The sequence below is a fragment of the Sceloporus undulatus genome, chromosome 3, assembly GCF_019175285.1.
Source record: "Sceloporus undulatus isolate JIND9_A2432 ecotype Alabama chromosome 3, SceUnd_v1.1, whole genome shotgun sequence".
Lineage (NCBI taxonomy): Eukaryota > Metazoa > Chordata > Lepidosauria > Squamata > Phrynosomatidae > Sceloporus > Sceloporus undulatus.
The window spans coordinates 234,028,166-234,047,874 of NC_056524.1; the positions used below are offsets into that span (position 1 = coordinate 234,028,166).

General features: G+C 38.1%; 2 protein-coding genes across 4 annotated transcripts in view; one reads left to right on the forward strand and one right to left on the reverse strand.

The window, feature by feature from the left end:
• DAW1 (dynein assembly factor with WD repeats 1) overlaps positions 1–16,524 on the forward strand; it is a 48,560-nt gene extending 32,036 nt beyond the window's left edge. The window contains exons 5-12 of the mRNA XM_042458524.1: positions 15–77; positions 687–794; positions 1,656–1,762; positions 6,444–6,546; positions 9,041–9,155; positions 9,944–10,020; positions 12,998–13,160; positions 14,865–16,524. Of these exons, the coding sequence (XP_042314458.1) occupies positions 15–77; positions 687–794; positions 1,656–1,762; positions 6,444–6,546; positions 9,041–9,155; positions 9,944–10,020; positions 12,998–13,160; positions 14,865–14,899 (771 nt within the window). The 3' untranslated portion in view covers positions 14,900–16,524. The remainder of the gene's footprint in view (positions 1–14; positions 78–686; positions 795–1,655; positions 1,763–6,443; positions 6,547–9,040; positions 9,156–9,943; positions 10,021–12,997; positions 13,161–14,864) is intronic.
• A 2,170-nt stretch (positions 16,525–18,694) lies between these two features.
• Positions 18,695–19,709, reverse strand: part of LOC121926035 (SPHK1 interactor, AKAP domain containing) — an 87,092-nt gene continuing 86,077 nt past the window's right edge. For all 3 annotated transcript variants that reach the window (XM_042458607.1, XM_042458605.1, XM_042458606.1), the window contains one exon: positions 18,695–19,216. In XM_042458607.1, coding sequence (XP_042314541.1) covers positions 19,073–19,216 — 144 coding nt within the window. In that variant the 3' untranslated portion in view covers positions 18,695–19,072. The remainder of the gene's footprint in view (positions 19,217–19,709) is intronic.

The following is a 19,709-nucleotide window of genomic DNA, read 5'->3' on the forward strand; positions in this document are numbered from 1 at the left end:
TTTTTTTTTGGCAGCCTATGCGGGTTGAGATTGACTCGAGGATAACAACAACAACAAAAATGCATGGGAGTACAGAAGTAAACAGAGGCCATCCCCACATAATCTTTTGAGTATCACACTTACTCTCCTATATCATCACACGTGATTCTGGACTCTATTCTCATTTTCATTGTGGGCCAACTATGCTGGAGTTAGCACAGGAATGCAGATATATGTGTTCCTTTCAATATGATGGCTACTCATTAAATGTTACTGTCAGTTTAGTCTGTATGGCTGAACCATTCTTCCCTTGAGTTTCAAAAGTTGTAACCAAATACACAAATAAATACCGAAAGAGTTAATTTAAATAATTGCAAGGAAAAACAAGCAAACATAATGAAAAGTTCAGGCACTGAGAGGTAAATAATCTCTTTTCATATATGGTCTGATTATGAAAGAAAAATGTTTTGCTCTTTCATCTGAGCCCTGGGAAAATATTCAAAACAATTAAGTGAGGAAGAGGTCCCATTGTGGCCAGCAGTGATCCTGTAGCTAGCAAATTTGATTTTACTGGTCTATAATCAGCCCACAGGGCATTAAGCAGGACCAGCTACTGTCATTCTACCATGCTATCATTCTGCCAAGCAGGGAGGCTAGGAAATCCAAGGATTTGTGTGAAGCTCTTTTTTCTCTCTTTTATCTAACAGGTTTGTCTGTCCTTTAATCTTCAAAGCACATTGGTTGCTACTGGAAGTATGGATACTACAGCTAAACTGTGGGACATACAGAATGGAGAAGAAGTGGTCAGATTAACAGTGCGTTGCAGCTCTTTATAATTCTGATGATAATCTATATTTTCTTAGGTTTTAGTTGAAAGAAAAAGCTGAAAGAGCATTTCTTAATTATAAGTTGCAAAAGTCAGAGACGAGTTTCTCTAGATCTCCTAGCAACTGTAGTTAAATAATGCATGGTACCAACATAAAACAAGACCAAAAAATGGGATACTTATTAAAAAGTGAGAATGTGCAGAACAATCTTATTCAATTTTCAGTTGGAAACAAGCAATGTTTAGTGGGACCTACCTGCATTCAGACAGCCAGAGTGGTGTAGTGGTTTGTAGACCAGGTTCAAATCCGTGCTTGGCCATGGAAACTCAGTCAGAGACCTTGGGCAAGTCATGTACTCTGAGCCCTCAGAAAATCCTGTGATAGATTCACCATAGGGTCGCCATAAGTCTGAAACAACTTGAAGGCACACAACAACAACAACAACAACCTGTATTTAAATGTAAATAGAATTATAAACTAAGGTTTTGTCCGATCATTTAGCTGGAAACAAATTTAATTGACTCAATGGGGCTTAAATGAGGTTTACATCTACATAGAGATGTACACAACTGTGCAGTAAATTACATACCCTATTTTTCCTAATTCAGTGATTTTCCCTTTATAAAGAAAATGCATTGCTTTATTAAACAGAATATATTTACAGTAACATGAGATTTCCCTAACTTACAGATACTCTATAATTGCTTTAAAACATTTTGTCCTATATTTCCCACATCACCTAATGGGGGGAATTGTGCTCCTTTATAATGTGTACATACAAAATATGCATGATATCATGTCTGGATAATTATCTTTGCTAAGACTTGAAATCCCTCTTTTAAAATTTAGGGCCACTCTGGAGAGATAGTTGCCTTGTCCTTTAACACCACAGGAGATATGATCATCACGGGTTCCTTTGACCACGTAGTTGCTGTATGGGATGTTGGCACGGGCAGGTACTATTTTAAGCCATGGTTTATTTTATGCTGTGCAAGAAATCTTACAGAATTTAACACAGACATTTTTAGATCCTGAATCTGCTTTGCCTTCCTCATATGGATGATACATTTTAGGCTACAAAAAGCTTGTTGAAACTGGAAGGATGAAATTAGGTGCATTACTCCTCTATAGTTGTACTTAGCAACAGTTCTGTCAGCCATGGAATGAAGTTAATATTTTTCCATGTTGGCAGGTTATGTGGGGCATCCTAGTCAAACTATAGATGATATGTATTAATCCTTCACTACATAAATATTTATTTTTCTAATTTCTTTAAAGTATTTACATGCTGCCTTATCTTGCACTTGAGGCAGTTTCTCCTGGAAACTTGCACAGAGTAATGATAGTACTATACATAAGCTTTCTTATACTGAGTCAAGGGCCCCATTCCCACTGGGCAAAAAAAATTAATAACATGCCATCATTTTCCTTCCTTAGTTACCAAGGAAGGGTCAACACAGTTACACGTACATACATATTAAATAGAATGATTATTTAATAATGTGTTTGGGACTTTCCCCCTTTTTTAAAGTTATTTTTATTAGTTGCATATTTAATTACATCTAAGACATTAACAACCATATAATACACATATAATTATACACATATAATAACACCTTACAAACATATATCACTTACTAACTAGACACACACGAGTTTCTTACTAATCCTCTGTCAAAAATTTATCGATATTTACAATCTATTAACAAAAAATCTTCAAATCCCATCTTTCTTTCTCTACCCATTCATATCGCTCATCTTTTCACCATCATCTACATTCCTTAAACAATCCTATCTTATCACTCCTTCCTACTTTCTCCTCACTTCTATTCCTCTTCGTCCCTTTCTTCTTGAATGTACTTATAATAATAGATAATGTACTTAAAATCATAGACAGTTAAGGATTATAAAATATGTATTGCCAAATAATTGGTATTGTATTATATTGTAAGATTGGAAGGTTATGTTGTTGTTGTATAATTTTTGAATGTATGAAGTGTTATGTTATGAAAGAAATTATTTGTAAGAAAGACAAATTATCATCAGATCAAGTTAGTAGTAGGAGAGAATATAGTAAGTAGATAGAGCAGGGGTAGGCAACCTTTTTGAGCCGGGGGCCGGGTTGCTGTCCCTCAGACAACTGGGGGGCTGAAGCCAAAAAAAAAAAATTAAATATATAAATAAACCAGGACAAATGTAGGACAAAATTTTCAAATGGAAGACACTTTTTTTAAAAAAATGGAGGGCACACAAAAAATTTTGCTGATTTTTAAAAAAATGTTAATATAAATGCATGTTTCTGAGGCTTCTATAGACAATTGCCCCCCAAAGGCCCCGGTGGCAATCGGCGGCAGGACCAGGCTGGGGCCGGTCCCAAGGCCTTGCTGGGCCGCATCCGGCCCGCGGGCTGCAGGTTGCCTACCCCTGAGATAGAGGTTGAAGTAAGTTGATAGAAATAAGAGCAAGTGTAGAAACAAAGGACTTTTCCCAATTTAGATAAAAGGGTGTTATTCAGAACACTGAAACTCTATGAGTTTTTAAATTTGGTATAATCATTAACTGGTGTGTCTTTGTCTACAGTTCAAAACATTGAACCAAAAAATAAGAGCATAGGTATTTCAGATTAAAATCCTATAAAAGATTCGTCATGAAAGTTTGCATACAGCCCTTTAAAACATAAATGAATACACGTGATAAAGTGTATTTACTTTATTTCGAGAACCCAGGGACGCACCATGGTAATTTCCCCCTGAAAGCAGACAAAGATGCAGGTAGGCAAAGGCCCTTCCCCGGAGCTTTGCTCTGAACATCGACAGAGCCAGGCACTCAGTAAGCAACCAGCTGGAGTGCAGAACTGGTTTCAGTGGCCCGAAAAACCCACAAAAAACTATAGTAGTGCAAGAGCTTTACTGCTTTTTGGGGTGGGAGCGGGGTAGTCTGTGATATCTTTGGCTGCAGCAGTGCCTCTAGCTACAAGTGGCTTGTTGACAGTTTCTGGTAGCAGATCAAGCCAGGCATAAAGGGTGCCACTGAATTTTGGAGGTGGATCGTTCGGTTTATTGGGGCTTAGGTGGAGATGTAGGGGCTACAAAAAGGGGGCCTATGAGCCACAGTTTGCTCACTCCTGATCTGTATAGATGTATCTGCCTATGTGTCTATATGCACAGGCACATTGATTTACATGCTCATTGATATATTGATTGTTTACTAGTACTCAGTGTATTAATGTAGTTAAAAAGGGACATTGGCAGCTTTCAGCAACTGAATACTGATCCAGGTTTAATATTCTGATGCAGTTATGACTCTAGGTTCACTGCACTATTCATTGTATTAATAAAAACAGGAGCATATACCTTAAGTGTTTTATTAGAATACAGCATGTTCCTTGATATGGATTATCATACAAAAGGGATGAGAGTTATGTAATCCATGGACAGGTGTCCAGTGCAGGTTTTGGCCCATCCAGAAACCCAAACCCCAGATTTTTTGGGTGCGTGTGTGAAATAATTCAGTAAACTTTTCCCAACAAAAATATCCTTCAGGAGTTTTGCCTCATTAATCCTGTATTAACCTTTCCTGCCATCAACAAGAAACTCAGTGGAAAGTGATTGGGAGGGATTACTTCCCATGCCCTCCTAACTGTGAACCTAGGTTATCTGAACCTAGAGGGTGCTAAATCAGTTGTAAGTGAGAGGCAATTGGATGTAAACCATTAAGAGCACTAAGGGAACCTTGTTCCTTCGAGTCATTGGGTTTGTCATGCCTTACATGTAAAGACAGAATGCTCTTCTTAGCATACTTAACTATCCTGAGATATATAGAAAGGCTTTCTATTTGGCAAAGTTTAATGTTCTCTCATCTAATAGATGGAAGAATGAATGAAGGAACAAGGTTCTCTTGGTGCACTTAATAGTCTACATCTAATTGCCTCTCACCCACAACTGATTTAGCACTTTCTAAGTATTCCCATATAATTTATTAGATGGGAGATATAATAAAACCCCAATGAATAATAGATGCTGCCTCTGTAATAACATTGAGGTCTGTCTTGCATGTTTTGTTCTATTGCAGCTATTATTGAGTGGCTAGGAAAAAAAATACATTATATCCTATTATACAGCTTTTCCCAGGATGTTCTCTTCAAATTCTTTTGATTATTTTGCTTCAGGGCTCTGACAAGTTAATCATTATGCAAGTCACTAAGTTTCAGCACTTATGATAGCTCCATTTTCATTATATTTAATGTACTTTAAAAAAACAAATATTGAATTGGTTTTAGATTTATTGATATGTATTTTTACCATAATGTGTATTAATGCAGTGACCAAGATCCTAGATGAGTAGGCAGAGTGCAGTTCTCCACATGCATAGTTCTATGCCTTTCCCCTTGTCCTGGCAGCTGTCAAATCCTGGGAGAGGTGCATGGTGGAACTGCAGCCTACTGGGGGTGGGTGGAAGTAAAGAGACAATTCAGATAATGGAAAAAAACAGCTAGTATTGGCTAGGAGGAGGGAAGAAATAAGGGTACACCACCGATGGTGTGCACCTTTCCTTTCCCTGGCAGCCCAGAGCAGCTGCATCTTCATTGTTTGAATTGCCTTGCCGTTCCTTGTCCTGCGTACCAGTAAGCAGTAGTAGTGCCCCATCCTAGGTGCTGGTCAGGGGAGGTTTTAGACAGGGTGCAAACTGCAGAAGGCTGAATGGGCTTTTTATGTACCATCTGAAAACAGGTATGCACCTGTGTAAGCTGCACTTATGCATGTGTATTTCACTAACAAGATGCTGCCCAGTGTCTCAGTTGTCTACTGGCTATAAATACAGATGAAAAATTCACTGGTGTGGCCTATCAAGGATTGGTAGATGCTGAAAATGGCTCTCTGGTCCTTTATGCATGCTCCTTCCTGCCATAGAATAATAGTAAACATGGATAGAGTATGATTTTTTTGGTTCTTATTTTATTATTTATTTCCACAAGTGAATATAAAAGAATAAACAAGCACTTACAGAGTATGCCAGCTAGCCATGTCCTTTTCTGTGATACTCCATGTATTTTCTTGATTCTCCACCTGAACCCCACCACCATTTCCCATTCTCTATATATTTCCCTGTCCTTCTACAAACAGAGAGGTTGTCTTCTGAGGTAACTCAGCATACTGTGTCCCCATTTAGCTCTTTTTTTCCTTTTATTTTTCCCCCCCACAATTTACATTCCCTCCCTGCATCATTTTTAAAAACTTCTTCAAATATAAGTTTCTTTAAGACAGTTGAAATCTTACTCTTATGCAGGGAGTGTGCAATTTAGGTTTCTTAAGAATTCGAAGTTGTAGAATGACTAATGAATGAACCTTGGTGTTGTTAATTGCCATCAAGTCAACTTTGATTTATGGTGACCCTGTGAATGAGAGACCTCCGAGTCATCCTGTTACCAGCAGTCCTGCTCAGGGTTCTGGGGGTCCTGTTGGAAATAGCAATTGCATTTAAGCCAAAAAGCCTTGGTGATGATTGTGTTTATATATCTGTATTAAACACTATATAATAGACTAATTACCTAATGCCTTTCATGGATGTACCTTTATATAATACAAACATATGCCTGTTTTAAAGTAAATATATAAATTCTATTCTCTCAACTGACAGGAGGATGCATACTTTAATAGGGCATCATGCAGAAATAAGTAGTGCACAGTTCAATTGGGACTGCACTCTGATAATCAGTGGTTCAATGGACAAAACATGCATGGTAAGCTAGATCATTCCTTTTTAACATGGAATTGGATTCACCTTTATAGCTGGAATCCTGTTAAATATTTATGCAGTTGTAAGCTGGATTTGCCATCTTGTAACTTTTTGGATTCAGGTTTACAGTTGTTAATGACCAAACATGAACTCTTCTTAGGCCGGGCAGCACCCCAAGCTAGGTACTGCAGATTTGGGTGCTGGGAAATGACAGCTGGGGTGCTCTTTCAGTCATGGACCACTTTACGAAAAGTAGCTGTGGGAGAACCTCAAGGGTTTTTTCCTACTGCCTGTTTTAGTACTCCCCATTACCAGGGGACTGCTACAGGTGGACAGTGCGCCCTCCACATATGCTGGAACCGCCATGAAAGTGGAAAAAACGCAAATAAAAAATTCTTTTTTAAACCTGAGAGAATCCCTCTCTAGGAATCTATAGAGTGCAACTCTACAGTCAACATCTGCTAGAAACTGAACACAGAATTGCATTGGATGACCTACAGATGCCTAGACAAATGTTGTTTCTAGGAATCTCTAGGTTCTCCAGCACAACATCTGATAGATATTGACCATAGAGTCACTGGAGGATCTAGAGATTCCTGGAGAGAACGTATTAATCAAATCTGTGAATAATTAAATCCACAAAAGTCAAAGCCACAAATGTGGAGGGCCAACTGTAATTTTCCAGCACACTGATCTGCAGTGCCCCGGGGAGGTAGAAAGTAGCTATAACAGAGTTCTGTCATCATAGCTATGTCTGCTGAGTCAGAATCCTAGCCTATACTTTGCAAATAGAAGGCCTGTTTCTGTCCCAGGAGGTGACAGATCCTGATGTGATGAAGATGAGGTGGAACTGAAGTCAATTCCCTGTCTCCCTTCAACTGCTTTTGCCCTCTGACAATCTGACCTGGATTTCTGGAATAGCTTGTGGGAGGATATGAATGGCTGAATGGGGCCAGAGAATCAGTGCATATTTTCTCCTTGTCTTTTTGCTGGGGGAAGTGGCCTGAACGAAACATAATTCATGCTACTGGTGAAGGTATGAATTTTACATCCAACCCTTAATATGGCCTTCTTTGTAATATGTGACAAACTTTTTTTTAAAAAAATACTGTGTATATTCCAGGCCTTCCAGGAATACTTTGCTTCATACTCTGCTGCTGTTATAGATAGATCAAGAGTTAATGTGTAGGCTTATTCTTGCATTTCTTTTCAAATATAAGAAGATATCCTGCCTGAAATTGGATAAGACACAGTGGCAAAAAAGATGGCCTTGAAGCCACCCCTTCTGAAGATGGATTCGGGCCTCTGCAACCACGTGCCACGGTCCCAATCTGCCTTGAAACTGTCCGAAAAAGGAACGGCAAAGATCCGTTCTTTTTTCAGCTGGCAAAAAGCTTGACTTTTCCCACCCCACTGTGGTTGAAGCCGGCTGTAAGCCACTCGGGAAGCATACAGCATATAAATGCCATGCCGCTGGAGTGTCTTGAAGCCGCCCATGTATGGATGGCTGCCTGGCTTCTGGGCGGCTTCATGGTGTCCTCAGAGTGTGAGGTGTGTAAACACCACGTTCTAATGATACCCTGAAGGCATCTTTTATGGGCTGTCTGTTCCCGCCCACAATTCTGACTTCCATTACTAAGTGCATACGAGTGAGATCTGCAACAAAATATCTAGCAGGAGTATCTCCTGTGGGGTTCTGCCTCTTATGTGCTTTCTCATTGCTGTCTTCTCTCTTTTTCCCCAACTCGTATCCAACATTCTGTAGTTAATATGTGTAGTCAGCCCTTACTAGGATTTTTCTGGGGCGCTTTGCCCATTTGATTTTGTGGGTTTTCTGTATTTCTTTAAACTTTGGGGCCCACTGTGTATAATAGTATCTCCTCCTTGTTTCTCAGAAGCCTCAGCTTAGTTACAATCTTACTGGCACTCAGTGTTACAGGCAGTATCTGCACTAATTGTATATAAGTAAGGGCAATAAAGATCAGAAGATTGAAAAAGATTTCCTTCTTCAGGAGCACTTGGCAACTTGCCAGAGTAAATTCCTTTACACTTCCATGAAGGAGCAAAAGTGTTGACTTTTCCAGGTTACTGAATCCCCCTGAGGAAGGAAGCTTGGTTTTCTGAAACCCGTCAGGGTTTAATAAATGTAAGTATATCTGAAAATTGTTTCTCCCCAGGTGACTAGCAGTACAGCATTTCAGTTGTTTAAAAAACTTAACAACAACATACAGGCCCACCTGATCTGGAAGAAAATCAGTGGCAAATACTTACATGTAGAGAGTCACCAGAATGAACATAAATTCCAGTAGATATCTCACTTGGATTTTACCACGTCATGCAAAATAAATGTTACATTGCTCTTGTGAATCAGCAAATTATGATTGAATTGCTACACATGCATTAAATATTTCAAATTAATAAAGGCTCCTTTTGTATGCCTATTATTTGCTTGCATTTTTTAAATTAATGCTTTTGTTAAATGCTTTGTTTCATTGCAGATGTGGAATGCTCTCACTGGCAAGCGTGTGGCAGTTTTAAGCGGACATGATAATGAGGTGTTAGATGTTTGTTTTGATTATACTGGCCAGCGTATTGCAACTGCCTCAGCTGATGGTAGGTGAATTTGCACAGATCAAAAGTAAGAACATTTGTAGAAGAATGAAATACCCCCCTCTCCCCAAAAAACAAACAAACTGCAAACCTCTCAGAAATGGAATGGTAATAGTGATTCCTAGGAATTTCCTATATGTCTCATGTATTACTTGTAAATTCTGGCCTTCATGGAAGGCCACAGAAAAATCCAGGGTGCTGTCTTCTTGGTCTTCTCTTGAGACAGTTAAGATCTAAATCTGCTTTCATTTCTGCCTCATATTCTTTGATTACCAGAGATTTATACCTCAAGACAATATATATTTAGAAGAATGTGACTGAGGGCCAAAATAGACCAGCGGAAGACCCTTCTGAAGCTGGATTGGGGCCATAGCAACCGCACACTGCAGCCCAAATCTGCCTTGAAGCAGCCCAAAAAAGGAGTGGCAAAAAGCTGGCCTTTTTGCCCGTGCCATGGCCTGAATCCGGCTTCATGATGCTTTGGTGGTGTGCAGTGCATAAAGGTCGCACCACCGGAGCATCATGAAGCTGCCCCTGTGTCAATGGCCGGGCGGCTTGTGGGCAGCTTGGGAGCGTGCAGCATGTAAACATCATGCTCCTAAGCTTCCTGGAAGGTGGCGCAAAGGAGCGCTCTTTTTCGTCCTTGAGTTCACTGGTACTCACTCCCAAGTAAGGGTGTAGGGTTGCAACCAGTCATTTCTAACACTTGGCCTTTGCTGTCTTTGGCAAAATTCCAGCTGTGTGTATTGGGAATATCTGTGCTAACCAAATTTACTTTTTTTCTGTGAAAGGGTCAGCAAGAGTTTATGATGCAGAAACAAAAAAATGTATTGCAAAGCTTGAAGGTCATGGAGGAGAAATTTCAAAGGTACCTGTTCTACACTTGTTTCATTCTTCTGAGCTGTTATCCTAAGTCATGTGAGTGAAGTTCCAAATTACAGTGAAAACAAACTAAGTCGCACTGGTCTATACATTGAGTTTGTGTAGTTTTTGTTTCTAAGACCTCTAAGTTCCAGGGAGGCAACTTCCTTTCACCTTCTTTGCTTTTCCTTTTTCCCTTGTGTCACTAGTATGGTAGGAGTAAGTGGTCATTCATTCATTTAAGCTCAATAACATTAAGGAAAGCTGAATTTTTTTGCTACATTTTCACAGGGATAATTAGAAAATTTATTTTAGATGTATTTCAAATAATGAAGAAGCTAGCCTGTTTCCTGCCATTCTATCATGGATCAGATGCAAAGGTGGCCTCCAGTGCTCTATACTAATACAGTGTGTTCATGTTCCGTTGTCATTCCAGTGGTTGTTATAGGTGTGTTGTGTGTTGAATCAGCTTTTAGACTAGAATGACATCAGTGCTATGCATCCAGCCACAGATACACAGTTGTATGCTGTCCTGCTGTTTCCCTGTTTGCCACTGGACAGTAAACAGCTGTCTTCTGGGGTGCAGGGAGTTGCACCAGGCAAAAATGAGGATTGGTTGATGCATGTGGAATTCTGAGTTCCACAATAAACAATAAAATTACAGTACTTATGTGGACATACGCTGGATTTCTTGCTACATGAGTCATTAACAAGATACCACACTTTCAGATATAAGCAAAAACAAAAAGCGAAAAAAATACCTTTTCCCTTCATTTAAAGTGAATTCTCCTTAGTTCAGAACTAGAAAATCTTACCTGTACCCAGATGAATCTTTGCTGCTGCTTTTTTCTTCACTGGCCAGTAAATGACCATGTTGTGAGGATTGCAGCAGCTAAAAGCTGGGTTTTGAGTGAACATGAAAGGAGATGTATTTCCACCGGTGTGGAACGTGGTGATACATCTGTGTTCCAGGGATTTGCGTATATTTTTCTCCTTATCATAGTCCATGATGCATCAAGTCATTTATGATGTTCAAATATTAGAAATTTTGATGTCCTCATAGTCACTTGAATTGCTATCCATGCTTGCTGTGGACTGGCTTTTTTCTCTGAACAAATCTTATCCCTTCCCAGCTCAAGATGCCCTGATGACTTTTGTGATACCATCTTTGTTTTTTTTCCATTAGTGGGAAAATATTGAAGATGGAGGTAAACCTAAAATCAAAACTAGGGCAGCCAGTACTGAATAATCACAAAAACTTTACGGAAGGTAATCCTGATGTACAATCCAGATAGCAGTGATTAGCAATCCTCTGTGAGAGACCCGTGAAAGAAAAGTGACAAGGTGTATGCTGAGAAGGCAAAGAATCTGGGCTAAAACTAGGAATCAGAGGGCAAACAGGTTTACATGTTGGTACAGCAAACAAGGCTAAATTAAAAAGAATGAAGGCAAAATATAGTTATAACAGCAACAAAGTTATAAAGGCCTCTGGCCAATGTATGTGGTCTCTATGTAGCTAACTTCAGAATGGAGATAAAATCCAACTTGTGAGGAACACAAAAAATTAGGGCTAGAACTCTGAAAATTATAGATGGACACTGGAAATGGAAGTGGTCACCCCAAACCATACAGTCATCCCACACATCATCAGACACCCCTGCTCCGCTACTTCAGCAGTGCAGCATAGAAAAACAGCAAATAGGAAACCCATGCCTGAAGAGGAGGGTAGGAGCATTCTACAAAAAAAGAAAAGAAAACCTATTTCCAGATTAATTTTGGAGTGAAATAAACCAAGTAAGAATGAGAAATACACCAGGAAACCCCATGCATCCTTTGGATTATTTTAAAGGAAATTGTTCAGCCATTATGGCCAGCAGTCTACTACTTCCCAGTAATCTTATATGTTATATTCCAATTCCCATCCCAGTTCAGTTTCAGCTACAAAGGAACAACCAAAAAAATATTTGTGTAATTTAAAAGATGTAGTGACTTGCAAGACACACACCTTGACTTTTTCACATTTTGTTATATTATGATCTGGAACTGAAATTGATTTGACTGTGTATTCCTACATGGCACATGATTGGACTGGATGGCCTTGTAGTCTCTTCCAGCTCTGTGATTCTCTGATTGGCATTACCTCATGATGCACATAAGATACCCAACACTGTGAAAGTGCAAAATATTGTTATTATGCCACAGAAGTTAAGCAAACCAAACCAAACTGATATTTCTAGCTTGCGTAAGTATAGTTCAATAAAATTTGCACTTTCAAGAGTTAGATATCTTGTGTTCATGAAGTGGTTACAATGCCAGACTAAATTGAGTTCAACTCCCAAGTTGTCAGGAGCCAAGACACATTACATGTGGTTGTGTTGATGCTTTGGTATAGTTTTTCACAGGTTCAACAACTTGTTGCATGATTAAAGAAAATACCAGTGTTTGTGTAATTAAATGTTACAGCTTAGTGGTATTTTTAATACCTAAAAACTAAGAACAAAAAGATTATGAAACTGATAACTCCTTCAACAGTAAACTATACTGTTGTCATTTACTTATGGATATTACATAAATTGCTTTTTATTCTTGGGAGTGGATTCTCTAATATACAGCAAACAGTATCCTTTCTGAAAGGCACATATTCACCATTAAAACCATAATTTATTCATGACTATTACACACATATTTGTTTCTTCGTGAATATTTTTGTATTCAAAACTAGTCCTCAGTTCTACATAATAACTGAGAAAGATGGTGGATCAGGAATATCTAACTTGCCATGGAGTTTATTCTTTTTCAGCCAACTTCACCTTCCAAAGCTGCACTTGAATGTATACACGAATCAAAAGCCAAAATAAATTCAGAGGCTGTTATTTCAGTGTATCTGATAGTGTATTTATGCATATGTGAGTCATAGTGGACAGAATGCTAGTGCTGATACTGTTGTGCTACTTTAAAATGTAATTTTTGCCTTTGTTTTAAAGATCTGTTTCAATCCACAAGGCAGTCGTATTCTTACAGCCAGTTTTGATAAGACAGCTCGACTTTGGGACCCACAGACTGGACAATGCATTCAAATACTAGAAGGACACACTGATGAGATTTTTTCATGCACTTTCAATTACACGGGCAATATAATTATTACAGGTAACTAACATCTTCTCTAGAAATTGTCACACATTTAATTTGAATTTTACATGAGCTAAAAGAATGCGGATCAACAGGAGATTTCCCAGTAATTGGTGTCCTCTTTAATAGACATAGTCTATAATTAATTCTGGAACAAAATATGGTTGCTTCTATGGCTTTCTATGGATTTTCAGGGCAAGTTGGTTCAAATCTGCATAGTAGCTTACATTAAACTGCAATAAGTCAGTGGGAATTCTCTTTAGAAGTGGGCAGCCATCGAACTGTGGTTCTTCTTGTGACAGGCACATAGATGAAAGGAATTAATACAGTCTTCATGGGTGGATGCATTAAAGTGATCATTGGATTTTAACAACCAAGATTTACACTTTCATGCTAGATACATTTCACTTGGAAGTATCTGACTGATTCCAGTAGTACTTTCATTGAAGCAAGTTTCTTGATGGTGAAGGCCACTGATAAACTTTGCAGCAAGGAGTGGGGCGAGGACAGCAGTATTCATAACTTGTTATTCTAGAGCAGGGTGTGTAATTGTGGGAGGCTAGGGGGCTGCATTAATCCCCTAGGAAATATTGGGGGGCACAACTCCTCCACATATTCCTACCACAAACTCCCAGTTTTTGCCTCCAAATGTTGCCCAATTCCCTCCAGAGATTGTGAGGGGCATTTTATACCATAATTCTATGCACCTTTGCATAGAATTTTTAAAAAGGTCATCCTAAAATGGCCTGGGCCCCCTCCCAATAATGGCAGAAATACCCTCCATGTTCCCTATAGAGTATTTGGTAGCATTTGGGGGCAATTTTCTTTTTGAAAAAAAAATTCTTTGACCTCTGGGTGCCTCGAGGGCCTTAAAAACAATCTGACAGAGCCTCCCATGCAGCCTGTATTTTGCCCAGCCCTGTTCTACAGCCACATTCAAGATGGCAGCTTTTCAGTACTATTACTTTAAAACGTTCAGAAGGCTATTGAATGGTGGCCTGCAACTCACCAGTACAGTGGTCTATTTGCATATGCAGGGGATCCGTTCCGCCCCCCCCCCCCCCCGCATGTGTGAAAAAAGTCCCTTTGATTGTAATGGTGGTGCACTCCCGCATGCGGTGCAGCGCATGAGTGCCATTTTGTCCCCCTGGACTTGCTGTGTGCATGAGCTCAAGTCCACAGATGGCAAGCCCATGGATGGCATGGGCGGACTGTACATCTTGATACATGAGTTGCAGTCTGGATTTACATTTCTTCCCTATCAGGTGCTCTTTAAAAACTGCATTGAAGGCAGAAATTAACAAGATAAATGCAAAGAGAGATTGTGATGAGGAAAGCTGCACCCCTTTTGACTGAATGCCTGTTGAATTATTAAGCTGGTTTATTTGAAATTAAACCACTAGTACATCTAGTGGTACAATTGTTTCAATGAACCATAGTGCTTCCTCAAGAAATCAGGGCAGAGGTTATTGCCAGCTGTTCTATCTGATAGCTAAAGATATTATGGTTTGAACTTTAGTAATTCTGTATACAAAACAGACTTCAACTTACTTGTAGGTTCATTGTTTCCAAGGAAAAACATCCCCAGAATTAGTTGGAAAGAGCATTACACATAGCTAAGTTGGGACTGATGATCCAGTAGAGATTATAAAAAGCATAGAAGCCATAGCTATTATTTGTACAAATAAAATGAAAAAATAACCTTTCATTTTTTCCTTTTAGGTAGCAAAGATAATACATGTAGGATATGGTGCTGAATGAGGATAATGCCTGACTGAACTTCCTAACAACTTTCATATGGCAAATTTTATAGACAATAACCACTATGCCCTTTAAAAAATTATTCTTGTGTCTCCCTCTCTCTTTTAGCATTACTGAAATAGATCTCTTTCCTGGACCCATGAGCTGAACTATGTTAGCTGGTTCTGTAATAGGCTTTAAATACGTTAAATGATTAAGTTGCAACAAATGACATTGTTTTTCCTTGTAATGGGTTATAGGCCAGTTGTGGTAGGGATAGGGAAATGCATCATAGTATTAACTGTTACATGGATGCTTCTCACGTGTTCAGTGGGTTATAAATGTGTTTAATAGTTGTTGAATGACTATTTGAATCAGTATTAAACTGTAACTATTTATGTAGAATTAAAGTGGATCCTACATACTGGGAAAAAGCATAATCAAAGGGAACTGGTAAAACTTATAGTGACTAATTGTTTCCTTAACTGGAACTACAATATTGTAGTGGAAAACTGGAGCAAGCCTCACTTCTCTGTCTTCATTGTGAATTGAGCTTTCTGTATGAAAGTTTGATTTCATAATAGCTTGGTTTATGCACTCTTCTCCTGCTAACTTGAAGGGGAAGAATTAAAAGAACTGGCTCTGTGTGAAGGAGAGGACTTAGGGAAGGCAAACTGGAGACAGCCTTAAATTGTAGTGGGGTGAGGGTTATGCTTCTACCGTCTGCCAGCCTGCCCCAGTGGTTCCAATTGTTAAAATAAATTCTTTTACTACCAGTAGCCCTGTTGTTTCACTGCCATTCTAAGTTATTTTTCTCCCTCTTGTCCTTTTGAATTTTGGTGAAGAACTAAAGTGATTGCTTCAGCATTTGTGTATACCATCCAGATGCTATTTGGGTACTGGCATGAAAGCTTGCTTCCAAATCTTTCTGAGTCTCAAATTCTTTTTGCCTCCAGTAAGCCTGTTTTCTATATTGCCCTGAAAATGTCAAGCCAACTGGAAGAAATCTATTTCAACTTCCCTGTTCAGCATTACTCCACAGAGCTACTGATATTATGAACGTTTTACTTCTCATTACGGTTCTGAAAGTGCCAGACAAAAGGTCTGCTACAGAGGAAAGAACAGCATCTTTTACGTCCTGGAAAATGAAGGTTCACTTTGTTCTATAGTGCACGCATTTCAGAAAGAACTGCTACTGAAAAATATTTCTTTGAAAGGAAGGAATATCAGAAGTGTGAGAAATTTCTGCTTTAGGTTGTGTAGCCAAACCTGACTTGTGTTTGGGTGAACCAATTGTCTGATAGATTACACTACTAGCTAGTTTTTTTTTTTTTAAGAACCTTGGTTCTATTCTCTAAGGTAAAACAGGATGTGGGTTATTCTCATATAGTTCTGTACCAGGTTTGCTGAGCTGATCTAGAATAACATGGCTTGTTTTTTATATAAACAATTATTTGCTATTTCACACACACCCATAACTCTTAAACCTCTTCATTATATAATAGTTCATTATTGAAGAGATACAGTGTATTTGAGAGAATGGGGATAATTCCATCTAGGTGAGTTTTTCTTCTTCAGGGCAGAGTTGATATGTTGCTATTACTGAAAAATCCAAACGTTGCAATAAACTAACATGGCTAGTTTTCTAGTTCTTCCCTCTTTTACTTATACATTTTAATATCTGGTCTCTCATAAAACTCCCAGTACCTTTCAAAAAAGTAAGGATATATTTGTGCATTATCACCACGCTTTACAGGTCAACCATCAGTTTTTAGGAGCTGCGCATACTTAGCATATTTGAAAAATGAAGCCTTCAGGGTATGTTAACATCCCAGTTCTACAAAATGTACTTTCTGATCTTATTGAATGAGAACTTTTTAAGGGGGGGGGATTCTTGTTTGATTTGAGATGCAGATTGGTCCTTCCTTCCTTCCTTCTGCTAAATAGCTCATTGGCAGTGTTTTATGGTTTCTGTATCATGTGTAAACCGCATACATAATTAAGACTTAGGAAAAGCAAAGATTACACAGACTGTTAACACAAATTTATTTCAGATCAGGGTGCAATACTAGGAAGAAATGTACAGAATGGAATCTCATCACACATTTACATGTCAGCTATATTAATTGTGCTTGTAAACATTTATTCTACCACTGCAGAAAGTCAGTATAACTTACAAATAACCTGCATTGATCTAAAAAAAAAAACCTTTTCTAGCAATATAATTTCAATCTTTAATGACCCATAATTTTATTTTTAAGAGGTACTTAGTGAACACAAGCCTTGGCAGGCGTTAAGATAGTGACAGAACAGACCTAGGTGTTGTTCAGCCTGAGCTATGACCAGGAATAAACAAACCTTTCTATTATAGTGGCCTTTACCTCTTGACATGTAGAATAATCAGTAAAGTTGCCTAAACAATAAAAAATAGGTTAAAATCTTGGCAAATTTCTTCTTTGAATTATGAGAAAATACAGGCATGCACATTTAATAGGAACAGTTAGATAAATATGGCTCTTTATAATTTATTTAAAATTACTTCAAAATAGTGCAAAAACATTTTTGGACTTATTACAGAATCATATATTCTTGTAATGAAAATAAAATATGTCTTTCATATTTTTGCAGGAAGATAAGCAATATCACTATATGACCAAAAAATTAGTTTCGCTTTTAAAAAAAAGAGCAAGTTACAGAATATATGCAATTCTCAACAATATAGAATAGCTGCATTGTGAAGATTATATTTGCAAAGGATATTGGCAATCTGTAATGAAAATACTGAATGTGTAAGGAACTGAAGATTTTTACTGAAACAATTCCCCATTTCAAATTTAAATTTAAACCAGATTTTTGGGCTGATGCTAAAGAATTTTTAAGCAAGGGTATGAAAAGTAATAGTTAACTGAAGAACAAGTAACTGGGGCTGCATGCTGACAAATAGATTATGCTTTTCTAGTAAAATAATTATATGCACTGTATCCTAAATATTAAAATGCAAAATGAGAAGTCAGATTTAAAGATACTATGAATTTTGTATTTTTTAGTATAAAAAAACTCTTCATGGTTATATGTTTCTATGAGAATACAATATATATTTTGAGGTTGCCCTAAACAATTGATTTTCACTGAGCAGTTAAGTCTAAATGACAGTAAATTTGATTTTCAGCCACAGTCCAGTGGGCACTTGGAGCAAACCTCATGAATTCAGTGTGACTTAATGTCTGAGGAAATAAACATCAGATCAGTCTGTAAAATTTTAGTACGGTAATAATGTTGAATCCTTTTTTAAAAAATACTCTGTTTATTTAAAGATTGCAAAGAACTTTAAAAAGGACAATGAATCACCATTACAAATGGGCAAAAGTGAAGCTCAGAAGTACCAACACCTGCCCACAATCTCACAGCAAATTGCTAATAAAGCTCCACGTGAGACTCACAATTTGTTAAAGGGCAGTCCTATATTACATTCACTAGACCACACAGTCTCCAATAACTCTAGGAAGTAACAACAACAGCAACAATAGACGTTTCAGAGACCTGTATGGAAATTGGCCAACCTGAATTTTATTCAGCAGAATAGATAATGCCTGCTGAATGACTACAGGCTTTAAAAAGCTATTTCACTAGCTTGTGAATGTTTTTTATATGACATGCTGCAAGAGCTTAGAGTTTAGACTCTTCTTTCTGCTCTTTTGGAATAATTTGAAAACATAATTATATAGAATTTATTGAAACACATCTCCTACATATCCTATTGGGTAACATTCTACAAACTTACAAGTGAAATTACATATAGTGAGGTCATTTTCTTTATTTAAAAAAAATCTTTTGTTACAACGCAATTCCCAGTGTCAGTCAATACAAATGTCCAAGAGACTGTCAATGATTATCAGAAATATGAGAAACTGTGTTGCTTTTAACAAACCAACCATGATTTAAAATAGATCCTCAATCTTTCTTGCAACAATACATTCTAAAATACAAAAGTCTCCCATATGATGCAGTGCTATACTCCAGACCTCCGCTTTCCTTTTTTTCTGTGCACAGCTTTGTAACACTCTGGTACACTGGCAGAGTTTGTGCATTTCTATTCACTTTAGGTGCTGATGTTTTGAACAGAGGGCCACCCACAAAACACTGTCACTTAAAATGGATTAAAAATGAAAATGAGAGTATAACAAGATTTCTTATCCCAGCTCAAGGAGCCAATCAAAGAGACTTGGCGTCTGCTCTCTGCTTTCTTCATGGAGTTTGCAGAACTGTACCACAGCATGAAAGATATCGCCCACTTTCCAGGATTTTTGGTGAACAAGCTGCACAACATCTAAAAACTGGAGCAAATGATTTATTTTTAGAGGTTTTATCCAATCTGTTCTCTCATTTTTACTTTAATGACAGGAGCCAAAGAACACTAAATATGAGGGCTGATTTATGACTGTAGCGTTGAGTAATGACTTGTATGTGTGAATGAGCTGTCATTGCTGTTTCCTGACAATATTTTAAATTGGAATCCTTAACTCATATTCAGCTATTGATCAAGTGAGGAGTAAATAAGTGATGAGAAATCCAAGTGTTGGATATGTATGTGTGAAGCAGTCCTGAGGGAAAAGCTCTGACTAGGAGGGAGGGGGCTACCACACTAATGGGCTGGCTCCAGAAAGAGTGAAGCATATATTGCCAACAACATCACTATTCACAGAAGGTGCCTCTACCCAATCTTCAGGGGTCATCCTTCTCTCTTGCACTAGACCTGCCCCAAACCTCCAATTAGCAGTTTGCTGACCCTCTGTATTGTATTTTCAGTGGTCTGGATGGGTTGTTATG